Raw genomic sequence first — 18,411 nt, forward strand, 5'->3', positions numbered from 1 at the left:
CAAATCAGCACTAGAAAATCGAACTAACACATCAATCCCAACGGAAGATGTTCTTAAAATGATGGATTTAGTCATTGAAAACAATAATTTTAGCTTTAACGGAAAGCACTTTTTACAAACCGAAGGAACAGCTATTGGTTCCCATCTAGGCATGAATTATGCTTGCACCTACCTCGGACAATGGGAAGAAAATTTATTTCAAAACAGCAATTTACAACCATTTTCATATTGGAGATATGTTGATGACATCTGGGGAATATGGGAACATGGTTTAGATGAATTAAAAAAATTTCACGAAATGTCAAACAGTTTACATCCGAGAATTAAAACAGAAATGCGTTACTCAACTGAAAAAATTGAATTCCTTGATGTGTTTGTACACATAGAATACGGAAAACTTAAAACAGATCTTTATACAAAATCAAAGATAAACACCAGTACTTACATGTGTCGTCAAGCCATCCAAACTCTGTAAAAAATGCTATACCATATCGTCTTGGTATTCGTGTCAAAAGAATTTGCTCAACAGAGAAAGATTACGAAACAAGAAGAGAAGAAATAAAAACGCACCTAAGAAAACGTGGATACAATAACTCGTCCACTGAAGTTCAATTGAAAAAAGTCGACAATTTAAACCGAGAAGATCTATTACAGTACAAACAGAAGAAAAAAAACAACAGGGTACCTTTAGTAATTACTTTTTCTAAAGCGCTTCCAAATGTACATTCAATTCTTAGAAAAAATCTTAAAATTCTCCATCAATCTGAAAGACTAAAGAAAATATTCCCCGATCCGCCTATCGTGCCATTTAAACGCGATAACAACATGAAAGACATCTTAGTGCACAAAAAGCATAATTTACTATTTTATAAACAAACTAATGGATGCGGACCATGTGGTAAAAATTGTGCATTATGCTCACATATAAATGAAACCAAGGTATTTTGTGACAACACCGGCAAAGAATATACCATTCAGGGACAAATAAATTGTAAAACCGTAGGCGTGATATATGCGATTAATTGTACAAAATGTGAAAAAGTTATATATGTAGGACAAACGGGTGATACACTATATCAACGAATGCTATTGAACTTTTCAAAAATACGCACAAAAAAAAACAGAAGATCCAGTAGCCAACCATATCATTCAGAACAATCATTCAATGACAAATTTGAAAGTTACCGCCATAGAGAGAGTATTTGGGACAGAAATTTACAGAAAAACTAAAGAAGCCTTTTGGATGAAAAAATTAAAAACTTTAGAACCTGAAGGACTCAACACAATGTATGAACGATAATAAATATATTTATATTAAAAAAGCGAAAAACGCGGCAAATGAACGTCATAGAAGTTATTATAACGTAATGTATCCAAGCGATGTAATTGTTGTTTCAATGTTGTAATTTATTCCAATGAAGAAGGCCGTAATGGCCGAAACGTATGGGAATTTGTGTTATAGTTTTTATTATACAATCATTCAGAGACTTTACATATATATATATATGTGTGTGTTTATGTGTTTATGTGTTTATGTGCATATCTTTGAAAAATTTCAATTTTGTGTGTGTGAAAACTACGGTTTATAGTCTTTATACACTAAAAAAATCTAGTCTGCCCTTCCAGGAAATTTTTAATTCGAATTTTTTTAAATGTTTATGAATTTTCCAAAATTGCACCTGACAACCGATCAGACAATAGTTTTAAGTTGAATCAATGCAGACAATATCATTTACTGATGCTCATTAGCTAGTTGATACATTTGTCTTTTAAAATACAACTGACATATAAGGATCGTAATGGTGCAATGTGGATAAATTTATCGGTTTCCAAGAGCAAAATTTGTAGCGCGTCATCCCTACAATGGCTTCCATTTCTACGATTGTGAAAATGAACTGGCGTAATGGGGAGATAATTCTGACGAAGTAGGGTCCTGACTGGATAAAAGTGTTCCCAGCTCGGGGGTTAACAAGATAAGATTATTCACTATGGTGTACAATAGAATACATTCTTCAGTATGATAAAAGTGTTCCTAGGTTGGGTGTAAACAAAAATAGATTATTCAGTATGATGTACAATAGAATATATTATTCAGTATAATTAAGTGTTCCTACCTTGGGTGTAAACAAAAATACGTTCTTCAGTATGGTACACAATAGAATACATTATTCAGTATGATACAAGTGTTACTATTCTGGGTGTAAACAAAAATAGATTATTCAGTAATGTGTATAATAGAATACATTATTTAGTGTGCGTGCTAATAGTGTGTCAATCCCGAGTGTAAATAAACATAGATTATTTACTATGATAAAAGTGTTCCTATCCTGAGTGTAAACCAGATTAGATTACTGGCACTGTTAACCAACTTATTTTTGCAGATACTTTATTTCGCGTTTAGCCCTTACCAGCCCCTTTCGCGGCTATTTATTTTCGGAATTATTAATTTGATTGATGTAGATAAAAAGAAAGATCCTAGTTTTATATATTCGGGATGATTTTAATTCGCGTTATAATTGTATTGATAAATCGCGAAAAATAAATCGCTCGCGAACTTTAGAACTGTATGCACGGTCTCATATCTGACTTGGTTCATCCTAGTAGCTACTTTAACAACCAATTTTACTGTATACTATAGTTTGATTATATTGTTAAACACGTGCAAGTAACAGAGACAGATATATATTAGTAAATGTGATAATGATTGAAATCAGGCAGCCAAAGTTTAGCAAGCATACATCATACTAGTAGATTTATTATATCTCGTTGTGTTTTCAGACGGTCAATGTATTATTCTTGAATCAACTTACTTTTGATATTCATTGTTGTTTCAGATCAGTCAATTGTGCCGATAATAATAATTGGAATTATACTGTTTGTCACAGACTTGGTGGTGATTGGTTTGTTCATTATTGTAAAAAAAGGTAATCTTTGAATACTCCTATTTTAGTAAACTTTTAACAAATACAAATAAGGAATAATTGGGCCAGTAAATAAACTGAAAAAGGAAAAGCTAACAACAGGTAAGAAATATTGCCGTAAGTTTTGAAATGAAATAAAAAAAAAGAAATCAAATATTAAGAGACGATACACAAACGAGACATACCTATAAAAGAGGTACGAATGATACAAGAGGGACAGTCAAACCCATGAATCAAAAACAAACTGACAACACTATGACTGAAAATCAAAAAGACAAACAGACAAACAATAGTACACACGACACAACATAGAAAACGAATAAAGAATAAGCAACACGAACCCCACCAAAAAATTCGGGGTGATATCAGGTGCTTCAGAAGGGTAGGGAGATCTTGCTTCACATGTGACACCATCGTGTTGCTCATGTTATAACAAATCCGGTAAATAGTCTAGTTCGGTCGGTAACATTCATGAAAGGGAAGGGCATTGTAGTTACGACGTAAGGAACATATCCGACATAATTTGTGAAACGGTTATTCCATAATGGTCAACCAACTCGTAATGGCGTCCGTAAAATTTACGAAGGGATGATTTCAACTTCACCATTTTGAACTCTTGGTTTAATAGTTTCCTTGTAAGTAGCAACTCTCTATGAAGAAAATCGTGATAGGAAATGCAAGCACGGGAATATCGTATCAATTTGGAGATATATACCCCATATGCAGGTGCTGCTGGAATGTTCTACTTAGAAATGGAGAGTTCACAATTATAATATGATACTAAATAGACGAACCAATTATTCAGCAATAGCAAGCAGGAACTACCAGCTACCAAAGATAAGAATATTCAAAAGACATTTAAATCCGTCGCATTGCTCTGTGGATAAAGTCCTTATGAGTCATATTTTTGCAAGGGCTCAAAGAAAATTAAGTACTAAAGGATAGTTACATGTAGTCACAAATTCACAATCAACCAACGGTAAACTTAAATCGTCAGTGGGGAACAAGAAAAGAATAGGAAAATACCAAATAGACATTCTAAGTCGAAGAGAAACCGATAACATGATGTCCAAAAACGGAAAAACGAAGGAAGAACAAACAAAAGTTTACAAGTCGAAGAGTAACCGATATCGTGATGTCCAAAAACGGAAAAACGAAGGAAGAACAAACAAAAGTTTACAAACATTAAAAAGATACCTAAAGGCTTAGCAACATAAATCCAACAAAAACTGGGGTTATTTTATGTGCTCCGGTCGGGTTAGCAGATCCTGCTCAACATATGACAGTCGTGATATTCCTTATGATAAGAATAAATAATGTGATGTCACATCGAGGAAACCAGGAAGGTTTGGAACATATCCGTGATCATCTATGAAACTGATTACAAATAAACGTCAACAATATATAAGTTTACCTTATCGTTGTTTATTAAAACATACCCTATGTAAAAAACTAAATTTTAAGTAAGTCCATCGTTCGTGATCATTACGGCATCAAACGTATAAGACAAGAAAAAGAGAGTAAAAACATAGTTCAGGCAAATATCGTACAGTTCACAAATGAACTCATCGTAGAAACAAAAAGTAAAATTGTGTACGTCAGAACTGCGTTTCGTCTACAAAAGACTCATTAGTGACGCTAGAATCAAAATACTTCAAAAAGGTCAAAAACAGTACAAAGTTGAAAAGCATGGAGTACAAAATTCAGAAAGATTTGTTAAATATAGCTAATGTAATCTATTCGTTAGGTTGGTAATCCTTGGTACTTTGATAAGTTTTGTATTATGATCATATCAATGATAATGTATGTCAACACAGAAATGCTGATTACTAGCCTGTTGATATATTTTCCGGGATTAAACGTCAACCAGCTGTGGCATCGATCATAACTTTTAGTATCATATAAGAACAAACAATAAAATTATTTAAAACCACATACGTTTTAATAATTGGCCTTTTGTAGGGAATAACGATAAATCATTCTTTAAGAATCAAGCATTGTTGTAAGAAATCTGTCGATGTAAATAGGGACAGAGACAATTAACAAAACTCTACTCACTCATTTGGTTTTCCAACAGTATTGCGTTATATACATTTTATTCGTTGTTCCCCATTCATTGTATCAGCACACTAAACAAGGAAAAGATATTTTATTTCTTAAAAGTTGTACCTTTATGATCAAAGAAATTCATGATCGTCTAGGTATAATCTTTAAGGTGGTATCTTAACTTAATAATTGATGGGTTTTTTTTGTAAATATGCTTTTGTATATTTTTCAGACGCAAAGTCCATTCAGCCTGCGAGTTTAGAGGCTAGGTTAGTTTTTTTAAAAGATCTAAAGACTTTGTAACTTACGACATGCAAAGCATGCACATGTGGTCTGTTTATAATGGTTCAAAGTTAATCGACGTCCCAATTACACTCTGTTAGAACTGCCATAAATAAGCTATGTTTTAGTTATTGGCATTTGCATTGTGTTACTATCATGAGTTTATCCGGGAAAAACAAAGCATTTAGAATAACCAGGGTAACGTAAGGAGTATTTTAACACCTCTACACATTTTAAGTTTAATTGATATTTTTAAAGCCTTGATTCTCATTTGTCATGCATTGATATATTTCTGGAATATTCATCATTTGAACTATCAAGTAAACTTTTGCATTCATACAATCAATTGTCCAAATTCTCTTATACATCTGTTGTCTGTTAATAGTAACCAATCATTACACGGGAAATAAAGAGAATTTGTGTTAAACAAGAACAGCTATACTACTTTTCTTTAGATTTGATTTGTAATTCTATGATAGCATAACACCAGTATGTGTGTGACCACGTGGTCAAGGGGTCCTTACTTATTCAATTAGCCCCATATTTAACTGAATTACAGTTAGTTTTAGTGATTTCTTTACATTGATAAGACATTTGTTTAGACGAAGAATGTGATTATGATGTATTTTAGAAAGATTAGAGGTTTTATTCATTTTCTATACAAATGCCATGATTTGGTTTAATTATCTGAACCTGCAAAGCAAAAGAAGAGTCATTAATTAGGTATGGGACATAATTCAAAAAGTAAAATCACAAAAATACTGAATTTAATTCATACTTTCCCAAACTGAGGGATGAATCCGGAAAAATATGACATAATTTTGCATACAGGTGAACATGAAATTTAAGATTTGTTTTTATGCACTGCACGATAAAAGACCTAAACGCACTAGTGGCCTTGGAGAAAATATAAAATGTAAACGGTCATGACAGAGAGTCAAATTCATTTCTGATTACTATATTGAAAGTACGTTTGTTAACTGTGTATTAAGACTTTTGGGCAGTGTTAGAAAGTGTTGAAAATTCGAAAAAAAATATCACTATCCCTATAGGCTTGAACATACTAACGTGTCTTCTTAATGCGTGTAGTGCTGTTGAAACGCCAGATAAAACCATGGTTTTTTATAAATATTTGGTTTGCAGGAATTTTGCTATATCGTCATTTTACTCTGTGGTAGATGTTTGATTGAAATTCATATATGTTTTACTAATTTTCCAGTAAAATCGTATGCCTGTTTGACTGTTCTTAAAACAGGTTGTGAACGAACGCCTGTTTATAAAACAGAATGTAAACGAACTGTACAATAATTCATCAAAAGGATAATTAACTGACCAAAGTTTTATAAATAATTGCTTGAAAAACTTTGCCAAGTTCCTGTCTCTTCGGTAAAACAATTGATCTGAACTCATCATGTCGTCAACGTACTTAATGGTATCATATAACTTTATAGTGGGGAGTGGGGTACAAATTAACGTATTTCATACTCAGTTGTGTCACTGATCTAAACTTCTTAATTGCACTAATGTACACCAAAGAGCAACACACAAAGTGTAATAAAAAATTTCAAGATTGTTTTATAAATCTATCTTTCATTGCTAATGGGCTTGTTCATATGCCTTTTGATGTGTTCTTTGTTACGTATGACGTACTTGTACATCCCGTCGTTGTGTTATTGTGACATTGTAAACATTTTTTGCATTCTTGTCTTTTATTCTTGCTTATGTGCTTTGTCTATATATCTTTTTGTATATACTAAATTTAGTCCTGGTATCTATGATGAGTTTATTTGTTTGTCTTTGTTACACATTTGTTTCTTTCTGTAGTGATTAACATTATAGCACAATGTTGACCTTATTTTTAACATTTGTTTGTTTGTTTTGTTCACGCATCAGTATCAATATAATAAAATTTTATGCGACTGTCATACAAGTAAAAGGTTAAGTAAGCTATAAAATCAAGTTTAATCTACCATTTCCTATATCAGAAAATTCCCGTACAAAGCCAAAAATATGACAGTTATTATCCATTCGTTTGATGTGTTTGAACTTTTGATTTTGCCATTTGATTACTGACTTTCCGTTTTGAATTTTCCTCGTAGTTCGTTAATTTTGTTATTTTACTTTTTATTCCGTTATGTTATGATATCAAAGAACATTTTCCAAGCGATATTGTAGCTAGCAACATACATTGGAACTGCTTACCTTTCTAGAGCACCCGATTTCAAATACGTTTAGGTTGAATTTCTTCGTATAAACGTTTCTCTGTAATATTTTTTTTGTTCCTTACTTTTATGTTTAGTCATTACTTTTTTATACTGATGATTTTTAATTGCTCCCTTGTTATGTTCACTCCCTTGCTATGTTCACTCCCTTGCTATGTTCACTCCCTTGTTATGTTCACTCCCTTGCTATGTTCACTCCCTTGTTATGTTCACTCCCTTGTTATGTTCAATCCCTTGTTATGTTCACTCCCTTGCTATGTTCACTCCCTTGTTATGTTCACTCCCTTTGCTATGTTCACTCCCTTGCTATGTTCACTCCCTTGTTATGTTCACTCCCTCGCTATGTTCACTCCCTTGTTATGTTCACTCCTTTGTTATGTTCACTCCCTTGCTATGTTCACTCCCTTGCTATGTTCACTCCCTCGCTATGTTCACTCCCTCGCTATGTTCACTCCCTTGTTATGTTCACTCCCTCGCTATGTTCACTCCCTTGCTATGTTCACTCTCTTGCTATGTTCACTCCCTCGCTATGTTCATTCCCTTGCTATGTTCACTTCCTTGTTATGTTCACTCCCTTTTTATGTTCAATCCCTTGTTATGTTCACTCCCTCGCTATGTTCACTCCCTTGTTATGTTCACTCCCTTTGCTATGTTCACTCCCTTGCTATGTTCACTCCCTTGCTATATTCACTCCCTCGCTATGTTCACTCCCTTGCTATGTTCACTCCCTTGTTATGTTCACTCCCTTGCTATGTTCACTCCCTTGTTATGTTCACTCCCTCGCTATGTTCACTCCCTTGTTATGTTCACTCCCTCGCTATGTTCACTCCCTTGCTATGTTCACTCTCTTGCTATGTTCACTCCCTCGCTATGTTCATTTCCTTGCTATGTTCACTTCCTTGTTATGTTCACTCCCTTTTTATGTTCAATCCCTTGTTATTTTCACTCCGTCACTATGTTCACTCCCTTGTTATGTTCACTCCCTTGCTATGTTCACTCCCTTGCTATGTTCACTCCCTCGCTATGTTCACTCCCTTACTATGTTCACCCCTTGTTATGTTCACTCCCTTGCTATGTTTGTTATGTTCACTCCCTTGTTATGTTCACTCCCTTGCTATGTTCACTCCCTTGTTATGTTCACTCCCTTGTTATGTTCACTCCCTCGCTATGTTCACTCCCTTACTATGTTCACCCCTTGTTATGTTCACTCCCTTGCTATGTTTGTTATGTTCACTCCCTTGTTATGTTCACTCCCTTGCTATGTTCACTCCCTTGTTATGTTCAATCCCTTGTTATGTTCACTCCCTTGTCATGTTCACTCCCTTGCTATGTTCACTCTCTTGTTATGTTCACTCCCTTGCTATGTTCACTCCCTTGTTATGTTCACTCACTTGTTATGTTCACTCCCTTGTTATGTTCACTCCCTTGCTATGTTTGTTATGTTCCCTCCCTTGCTATGTTCACTCCCTTGTTATGTTCACTTCCTTGCTATGTTCACTCCCTTTCGGCATTTGAATTGAACAATCAATGAAGCAATACCAGTATGAATTTTATTATCTCTGTTATAGATACCAATCTGTACAGCCCCGAGATCAAGCAGAAACTGACGAACGCTACAGGCAACTTGAACATGCTGCAGAATCTCAAGATCCGAATCATTATATGGAAGTGCTTGATTCAAACGATGTTGCCCATTGATATAATGTCTTTTGGCATGTTTTGTTTTAATGTGTTAATGTAGAAATTTGGTACATGAAATTGCAATATGCTTAGGCTACATTCCATGCTTATACTTAAAAAAGACTGGAGTTTATCTCTGGTATTTGATGCGATTGTTATTGGTCGATTTTTGTTTATATCTGTGTAATGTATAGTATATCAATGTTATTTTCTTTTTGTCGCTTAGCATTTGTCATGCTGTTGTGTTTTTTTTTTTATTATCTCCAATCTATCAACCATAGACCAGATGACATATTATCTGAAAGTACCTGTATTTATGGGTACCAATTTACAGGGTTTTAGCAATTAACATGTTTGTATGCTCGTAGGTATGTAAATTCGAAGTTTTGATTTTTCCGAAAAAAAAGTCGAATGACGAATTTGAAGACTATGGAAACGACTAGTATCATATGTTGCTTTATGATTAGTTGTCGGACATTGCAAAATGGGTGTTTATTCCACTCACTTGTTCATTCTTCATTTCTAACAAAATTCGTAAAATAGTTTTGATAAAATAAACGAATTTGGAAGTAAGACTCGTACTTCTTTTAAACTGATTTAAACTGTGCGTATTGCTGTGTTTTTGTCTTTTTTCTTCATTGGCTAGAGGTATAGGGAGAGGGTTGAGATTTAAAAAAAAAATGTTTAAACCCGCCGCATTTTTGCGCTTGTCTCAAGCCGGGATCATTGGCCTATTGTTAGGCTTTGTGATTTTTAATTCTAGTTTCGTTTATATATTTCGGAGTTGAGTATGACGTCCATTATCACTGAACTAGTACACATTTTTGTTTATGGGTGACCTTAAAATAACACCTCCGGGTTCGGAATTTTCTCACTGTATTAAAGAACCCTAGGTGGCCCTCGGCTGTTTTCCGCATTTGATCGGGTTATTGTCTCTTTGACCCATTTCCATTTCTATAATTTTATGAGGTATCTATGCTTACACATTGTGACATTAGAAGGAAAAATGCAAATTGAACATTTTGATTGTTGCACACGTGAAATCATAAGTTTTGATACTTATTCACTTTTGATCAAATATCAACAGAATTACGATCATGACGATATCAAAGGTATTAATAAGGTATTAAACATATGGCTTATTCACCCTTTTCGTAAATCCACACATTATGTTCCTGTTTACTAAATACTTGCTTTCATCCTTAATACCAATTTTTTGTCAGCATTCGTTCATTGATCATGTATAAAATTAAAAATAATAAACACCAGGTTTGTTGATGTCTTAGATAAAAGAAAACCAGGATGCGTGCCCGGAGATATATTCAGGGAAGCATTTAATTTGACCTCATATCACAGTTGATCCACTAATTGTAGTATCAGAATGTAGATAACTTCATTTCACATTCTCATACCTGTGACCTATAGTTGATAATGTCTGTGTCATTTTGGTCTTTTGTGGATAGTTGTCTCATTGGCAATCATACCACATCTTCTTTTTTATATAAGTTTGTACTCAACAATCCAACTAAAAGCCGACAAATGATTATCGCCACTAGATGTATATCTTTTTCACTTTTATTGATAATGCCTGCTGTTTGTTTTACTCTTTCGGTTATACCAGGGAGGCTAATATAACCTCCATGGTATATACCTACCATTTTCGTAAAAGAAGTTATCTGACGACAGTGGCTATCTGCACTATTGTCGATTTTGTTTTCTTTGGTCATATTTGCGTCCATTTTTTTTTTTATTTTTTTTTGTATCTGTGTATTTTTGTTACATAATAGCGAAAACTAGACACAAAACTCGGGTCGTTTTAGACAGTTTGCACCTTTAAATCATTCTGTAAAATTCGACCCTTGTAACAAAAACTTTTGTCTAGATATCAACGATTATGATTCTTGTAAACGATCACTTATAAGATACTGGTGGAGCATGAACTGCCTATCCTTTGAATGAACCTGATATCATATACGGTTTTAACTGAGACATTGTTATTTTCATAAGTTCATAATGACTGCGACTGTTACACTTCCCCTTATATTCTTTGTTAGTCGAAAAGAAATAAGGTACAGCGTATGATGTATAAGTTTTAAATTAAATGCCATATTAAACCTCTTTAGAATTAGTTATTTATAGTCAAAGCCGTACCCGAAATGATAACTTACTACAAAATGATTGATACACAATGCTAATAATAAGCTATTTTGGTGAAAGTATGATCAACTATACACATTTGAACCTGTTTACATCATTAAATGGACGTCTAAAACAGATGTTCCTTTCGTGCATATTCCTTGACCTTTTTCATTTGATTACTGACTTGGAAGTTTAGTGTACAAATAGAAGTTAAAAGCTTAAAATCATGCCGATAATTATTTTGTCTTTATAACAAGGAGCTCTAAGGTCATATTGCCATTTTTAGACGGCAGGCACGAGTTAACACTTAACGCAAATAAAGCGATTTAGCATAGACAGACTAACTGAATCGTAGCTATAATTGGCAAAAGAAAACCTGCAGTTTTACCTGTTAAGAGCATTTGAAACACATCAAAAATTAAAATGAAAAAAAATGAAAAAAAGTTTGTTTTAATCATTTAGATTAAAAGGAACAATTGTCTGAAAAACGTTTATTTTTTCCCTTACAATATAGTGAAGCTTTTTTATTTTTATCACTCTTATAAATATTATGTTTAAAATATTAGTAGTTAGTAGAAGTTATTGATTCAAAAAATATCAAGTTACGTTTGCCACATATTGTAATATTTGAACTTGTGTTCAGGTTGTATGAGTCATAAGAATCAATAAAAAAACTATCACCTTTGTTAATATTGATCTTTTGTCAAACTACTTAAATGTAGAATGGCAAATTTATATTTCTCACTTTTGTACGAATCGAATATTTACAATTAAAAAGATGAAAAATTCAAAAAGACACTCCTAAAACATTTTGATACAAACACAAATTAGTTGGTGTACGGCAAACTCTGTCTGACCGACAAAATGTCAGACAGAAATTGTTATATTTTTCAGTTGAAAATATAGTAAAAGAGATCAAATTTCTTTTTCGGTCATACAAATCCAAAAACAGATTGGAACTGACTGACGATGTGTCAGTGACTTAACTAACTAACAAAATTTTTACCTCGTCTTAGATTGTGGTTTACCATCTACGTCGTCTGTTCTTCGAAATGCCGAATGTGACTTATTCCTGAATATGATTGTTTTGCTGATTGTAAATTCTCATTGGTGTTAGACGTGTTTCAGTATATAAAAATCAATATTTGTGCATTTAGTTATGATGTTTCATTTGTAATTCTTGTTGGATATTGTTTCATGTCATATCGTTTGTGGTTTTAATTCTATTTTATTTTCTATATGCATTTAAAGAAAAAGATAATTAATCACTTTGTTCATTTATATAATTTTTAGTTTAAAGCAACTTTATTCACAATTTTTTTTTGTTTTTTTGTTTTTACAAAGTATGATCTAGAAGAAAAACTTACATGTGTTTTACTTGTTGAAATTTATTATTATAATATTTATTTATGTATTTCTCTGTCCTGAGTGTTCTTGCATTTATTTGTACTGCATTTTTGTACGTAATATTGTCATGTTAGTGGTAGTTTAAATATTTACATATAGGCGGAACTTTGACTAGCCATAAAACCAGGTTCAACTCATCACTTCATCTGCAAATGTTCTGTTCCAAGTCAGGAATATGGCAGTTGTTATGAAATAATCTGTTTCTATGTATATTGGACTTTATTTTTGTAGCGATTCAGTGTTTCTGATGATCAACTTTTTTCTTTTATAGTTGATGAGTTTCCATCAGGTTTGGTTTGTGACCTGTGTCCGTTTCAGTTAAATGGGTATATGACTTCTTAACAGCGGTATATTGCTTTTTCTTTACAATTATACAGTAGAACAATATAATATCTTACTAATATTTTGATACAAGTAATGTTTTGGTCATCATGCGTAAGAATATATGTTACCGAAAAAGTTTTAATGTAATAAATATTTAAATGAATCAAGCAGCTTAAAAATGTCACCGAAAGCATACTATAAAATTCCAATAAGCTCTGACCAGTATTTCAGTACTTTCGGAACAGAGTATGAAAAGTTTTATGCCGTATATCTGAATATTATATAGAGCAACCTTAAGACACAAAAATCACCTCAATGATTGTAGTTTTTCACTGTTGTATGGTTCTATATTTACATCGCAGAAATAAAATAAAAAGCTATCTGTACAAAAACATTATTCAAGAATGAAAAAACCACAAAACATCACATTGTTAATAGTATATGTTTCAGTTAGCACTTAGTAAATTATATACTGACGGACTTTAGAAAAGCAACACATATTTTTGTGATTTATTATATCGTATCATGATTGATGCTTATAGAAAAACTACTAGTATTCATGCTTAGCATACTTCTTAGTGGTTAGAAAAGATCAATACCTAATTGAATTATGTGACAACTATAATTTTAAAACAACCTTACTGTTTTCTAGGCCAGATAATCGCTCTTATAAGCCTGGTACTTTTGATAAAATTTGTTATCACTTTTCATATACCCCTATATTAAATAATTCAGAGAAATGGTTTAAATGTATTGTTTCAAACAAGAAACTGTGTATAGCTTAATATCAAATACATATCAAGCGAGTTACATGTTCCTTTATAACTGACTTGTCGATATTGTAACTCTCTGATCATGTTACTTCCGTGTGACAAATACTTTGTGTACTATTTTAGGTCTCTTTGCCATGGCGACCCTCTTAGAAACCTTTTCAGGTAGTGTTAGCAGATATTTCATCTGTGAACTCAACTTGATGAGATCTAATGAACAAATAAAAGTCACCACTGCAATTATAGCAAACAGCCCACATGCTCCTATGGCAATATGAGATCGTTTGTCATAGTAAACACTTTTCTTTGATCGTCTATATCTAGAAAGCGATGTAACATCGATAGCCAGATTAGCTAAATCGGAGCTATAGTTTGTCCTTCCTTTGCCCGTTTGGAAAACTTGGTACACATCTACAATTGAAATGAATTTTGTTGAAGGGTTCGCTTACAAAATACATTTAGGAGATAAAATGCTACTGATTTCAAATATTGATATTGTTGAAGAATGTCCATAAAAATATGAAGTGAAGAATAGCTGAAAAACAAAAACGCGCCAAACAAAAACAATTGGCATTGGGGTATGGAAAACTGATTAAACTTTTATGACTGTTAAGTATTTATTATTGAAAATAAGATAGAAATATGGTCGAACTAGTTCATACGCTGAAACATTTCCTTTGTTGAAATATTTAAAAAAGATTATATGATTAAATACGACAAATTGGTGTATTACTGATATAATGGATAGTCTAGTCTATAACGTCAAGGGTATCTTTTGTTATTAACAAATGACCTAAGGAATGCCAAATCAAATACAAAATCTGCATTGATTATAGATTGGTGGACATAATATTATTATGAAAATTACACAAATGAAATGGAAATTTTTAACATGGTATTCAATTATTTTATTGGATCCAGAGTTCAATTTATATACAGTTTATGACAAGACGCATTGCATATGTGGCAATTGTTACTAAATCCGATTTTTCCTTTGCGCCACAAGGTAATATCTCCTTCAAAAATTATATACTACGTTCGCGCCATTTTATAGGTAACCAAGGAAAAATAAAATTATTACATAGTAAGCCTATATAAATCTTCGATGATCCATGTAAGGGTAAAGTTTAAATATAATTTCATGTTTGTGCTAAGTGTTGATGGTCTTATTGTCGTTTTTTCTGCTATGACTTGGTCTGTCACACTTCAAAAGAGGGATGAAAGATCCCAGAGGGACTGTCAAATTCATGAATCAAAAATAAACTGACAACGACATGGCAAAAATAAAATGAAAAAGACAAACAGACAAACAATAGTACACATGACGCAATATAGAAAACTAAAGAATAAGCAACACCAACCTCAACACAACCTAGGAGTGATATCAGGTGCTCCGGGAGGGTAAGCAGATCCTGCTCAACATGTTGCACCCGTCGTGTTGGTAAATCCGCCTCATTTATACTGATGTGGATGCATTCGAAACACTTTATTATGAAGTCACCACTTAATTAATCTCAAATCAAAATGTGTTAGATGTTCACATAATTCTTATATCACTTACACACAGTGTTAATGGCATATGCTTTACAGGTTGCACAGGTCATAAGGACAATGTAAAATAATATGATTCAAATGCATTTCTTCTCTTTCCGTTTTTTTTTCTTCATATTTTTATAACAAAACTAAAATAGATGTATTTTTTCAGAATTAAAATTGCATTTAAATGTATTTTACGTGTAGTACCTTGACATACTGGTTCTGTACCGACCCAGGTACCAGATAGTCCACACATGCGTACAATGTTCCCTGACATGACAGCAGCACCCACATCGCACACTGCTACAGCTTCTGCACCATACACCTTACCAGTGGTTATAATTACACCTTTAGTTATGTTATTGGTTGCTGGACATTCTATATCTATAAAACAACTTATATTTATGATATGATTTCGAAAACCAAGGGAAATCTTCTTAAAATTACGACGTTAACTGTTTATAAATATCTCAACACAATAAATAGATTAATTAATTTTCTTCCCTGAAATCGAGGTAAGGTATAATAAGGCAACTGTATGTGCATGTGGTGTTAATTTCAAAAGTATATAAAACAAAAAAATTCAAATGTATCCAATAGGTATCAAAGGTACCAGGATTATAATTTAGTATGCCTACATAAGACTCGTCAGAGACGCTCAGATCAAAATAGTTATAAAGCCAAACAAGTACAAAGTTGAATAACATTGAGGAACCAAAATTCCAAAATGATTTGCCAAATACGATTCAGCTAATTTATTCCTGGGATAAGAAAATCCTTAGTTTTTCGAAAAATTCAAGGTTTTGTAACAGGAAATTTATAAAAATTACCATATAATTGATATTCATGTCAACACCGACGGGCTGACTACTGGGCTGGTGATATCCTCGGGGAAGAAACGTCTACCAGCAGTGGCATCGACCAAGTGGTGTAAATAGTTATCAAAGGTACCAGGATTATAATTTAGTATTTTTTGCTTTTTTTAACAGAATTTTTAACGGCATGAAAAATATCACCGTAATGCAATCTCAAATGCCACAAACTAAAGCTTTGTGTGTAATGGACCATAAAAGATGCACTTGTTTTTTAAGCTGGGAAACCTGGGAAACATATTTTTGTATCTTTGAACCTTATTAAGACATGCATCGATTTAAAAAAAAAGACGCCCTCTTACATGTTTAAAACGAAAAATAAAAAAAAACCTGAACTCCAATGAAAATTCATTAGGAAAAGTCCCTAATCAAATAACAAAATCAAAAGCTCAATCACATCAAACGAATGGATAACAACTTACTTTTCCCTGACTTGGTAAATGCATTTTCTTATGTAAAATGGAAGATCATTTATCTTAATGGTAATGAAAATGTTACTTGATCTTATTACGTTTATAAGCGTTCACCCGATCTGTCATAATTGGTTAGTATATTGGTCAGTTTGTGCTTAAGTTAGGAAAAGTGTTGTATTCAATGTTTTGAGAGTTTTCTGGTTTAAAAAAAAACCAGTATACAGGGATTTCTTTTATTCCTTTTCAATTTATGGTATGAAATCTTCAAAAGCACACCTTCTACATGTGATAACAATTTATAATAGCAAGTGTTTTCATTAGTTAAAAAATCAAGCTTACCTCAAGTCTAAAAGAGCGACGAAAGATACCAGAGGGACAGTCAAACTCATAAATCGAAAACAAACTGACAACGCCATGGCTAAAAATAAAAAAAGACAAACAGACAAACAATAGTACACATGACACAACATAGAAAACTAAAGAACAAGCAACACGAACCCCACCAAAAACTAGGGGTGATCTCAGGTAAAACATTTCACAGGGAAGTGTTATTGACAATGTTGAGGTCACTGGTAATAACGTGGCCAGCAGGATTATATGTGAATTGGGAACTAACACAAGTGCAATCAGGCGGTTTAGACTTGAAGTCGTCAATATTGAGATCCTGCAAAACGTGTTTGTAATTGAAAATGTTAGTTGCAATAGGTTTGAAAATGATTGGTGCAGACTGATCTTTGAAATAAGGAGGTATTTTCGACTGGACTAATTAATGATGAAGGATATTGCCTAAGTTGACGCCACCGTGACCTTTGTTGGCAAAGGAAAGATTAAGAAAAGATCTTTTCTCTTTTTTCATCTTTTCCAATGCGGCATTAAGTAGTTACAAATACTATTTATACAGTTAAAAACTGCGCTTTTTTAAATGTCTTGTCATATAAAAAGAAGTTCACTGTCTAAGCTTTGCTTGCATTTCATCTGTTTGACACAAGACAGTGGTGTTCAATATCATCAAACAAATATTTTTGATATCGGTATGAATTCCGATAGTGATTAAGGGCATACGGTACAGTTACAGGGGAGGTAATGACGTTGCTAACGTAAATTTGAACTGTGACATATCGAGAAAAGATGCATTTTTCGACTGATTTTTATCATTCAAACGTATTTAACTTGTAAATAACTCATCATAGATACCAGGATCCAAATTCTATATATACGACAGACGTGCGTTTCGTCAATAAAAGACTTATAAGTGACGCTCGAATCAAAAACTGCTTAAAAGGCCAAATAAAGTACGAAGTTGAAACATTGAAACGAGTTCTTGGACCCCTCTTTTTTAAAATGACATTTATTTTATTACGTATGAAGATTATCTGTACAAACTTTCATAAAAAAGTCAATAGTGCAATTTTTTTTAAATTTGATAAATATACAGCAAAACATGACGTTTGTTTCAAAAATTATGAACATTTGATAAATATAAGTTATTTGTAAATATAAAATGCATCAATTTATAAAAAATTGCAAATAATTTAACAAAAAACAGCTTGTGTTTATATTTTAAAACAAAAAAGTTATGCATTTATGTTGAAAGGAAAAATACGTCCACAAATTCTAATTTTGAGCAAATATCTGAAATTTCTACCTCATTTACTCAAAACGAAGTACATGAAGGTGGTTTTTTTTTGTTACATATTTGATTTAGTCAGGTCCAAATAGCCAATATAAAAATGTTCATCAAAATTTCAAAACAGGATAAAAACTGTATCGTATGCCTTTAAAGATGTTTCTATAAATAA

General features: G+C 32.7%; 1 protein-coding gene across 3 annotated transcripts in view; it reads left to right on the forward strand.

The window, feature by feature from the left end:
• LOC143073607 (uncharacterized) overlaps window positions 1–18,411 on the forward strand; it is a 180,299-nt gene that overhangs the window by 38,664 nt on the left and 123,224 nt on the right. For 2 of the 3 annotated variants that reach the window (XM_076249274.1, XM_076249275.1), the window contains 3 exons: window positions 2,835–2,924; window positions 5,200–5,236; window positions 9,040–11,975. In XM_076249274.1, coding sequence (XP_076105389.1) covers window positions 2,835–2,924; window positions 5,200–5,236; window positions 9,040–9,169 — 257 coding nt within the window. In that variant the 3' untranslated portion in view covers window positions 9,170–11,975. Of the gene's footprint in view, window positions 1–2,834; window positions 2,925–5,199; window positions 5,237–9,039; window positions 11,976–18,411 lie in introns of those variants that run through there. The other variant, XR_012977553.1, reaches the window with a different exon arrangement.

The sequence above is a fragment of the Mytilus galloprovincialis genome, chromosome 4 (genome assembly GCF_965363235.1).
Source record: "Mytilus galloprovincialis chromosome 4, xbMytGall1.hap1.1, whole genome shotgun sequence".
In the NCBI taxonomy this organism is placed as follows: Eukaryota; Metazoa; Mollusca; class Bivalvia; order Mytilida; family Mytilidae; genus Mytilus; species Mytilus galloprovincialis.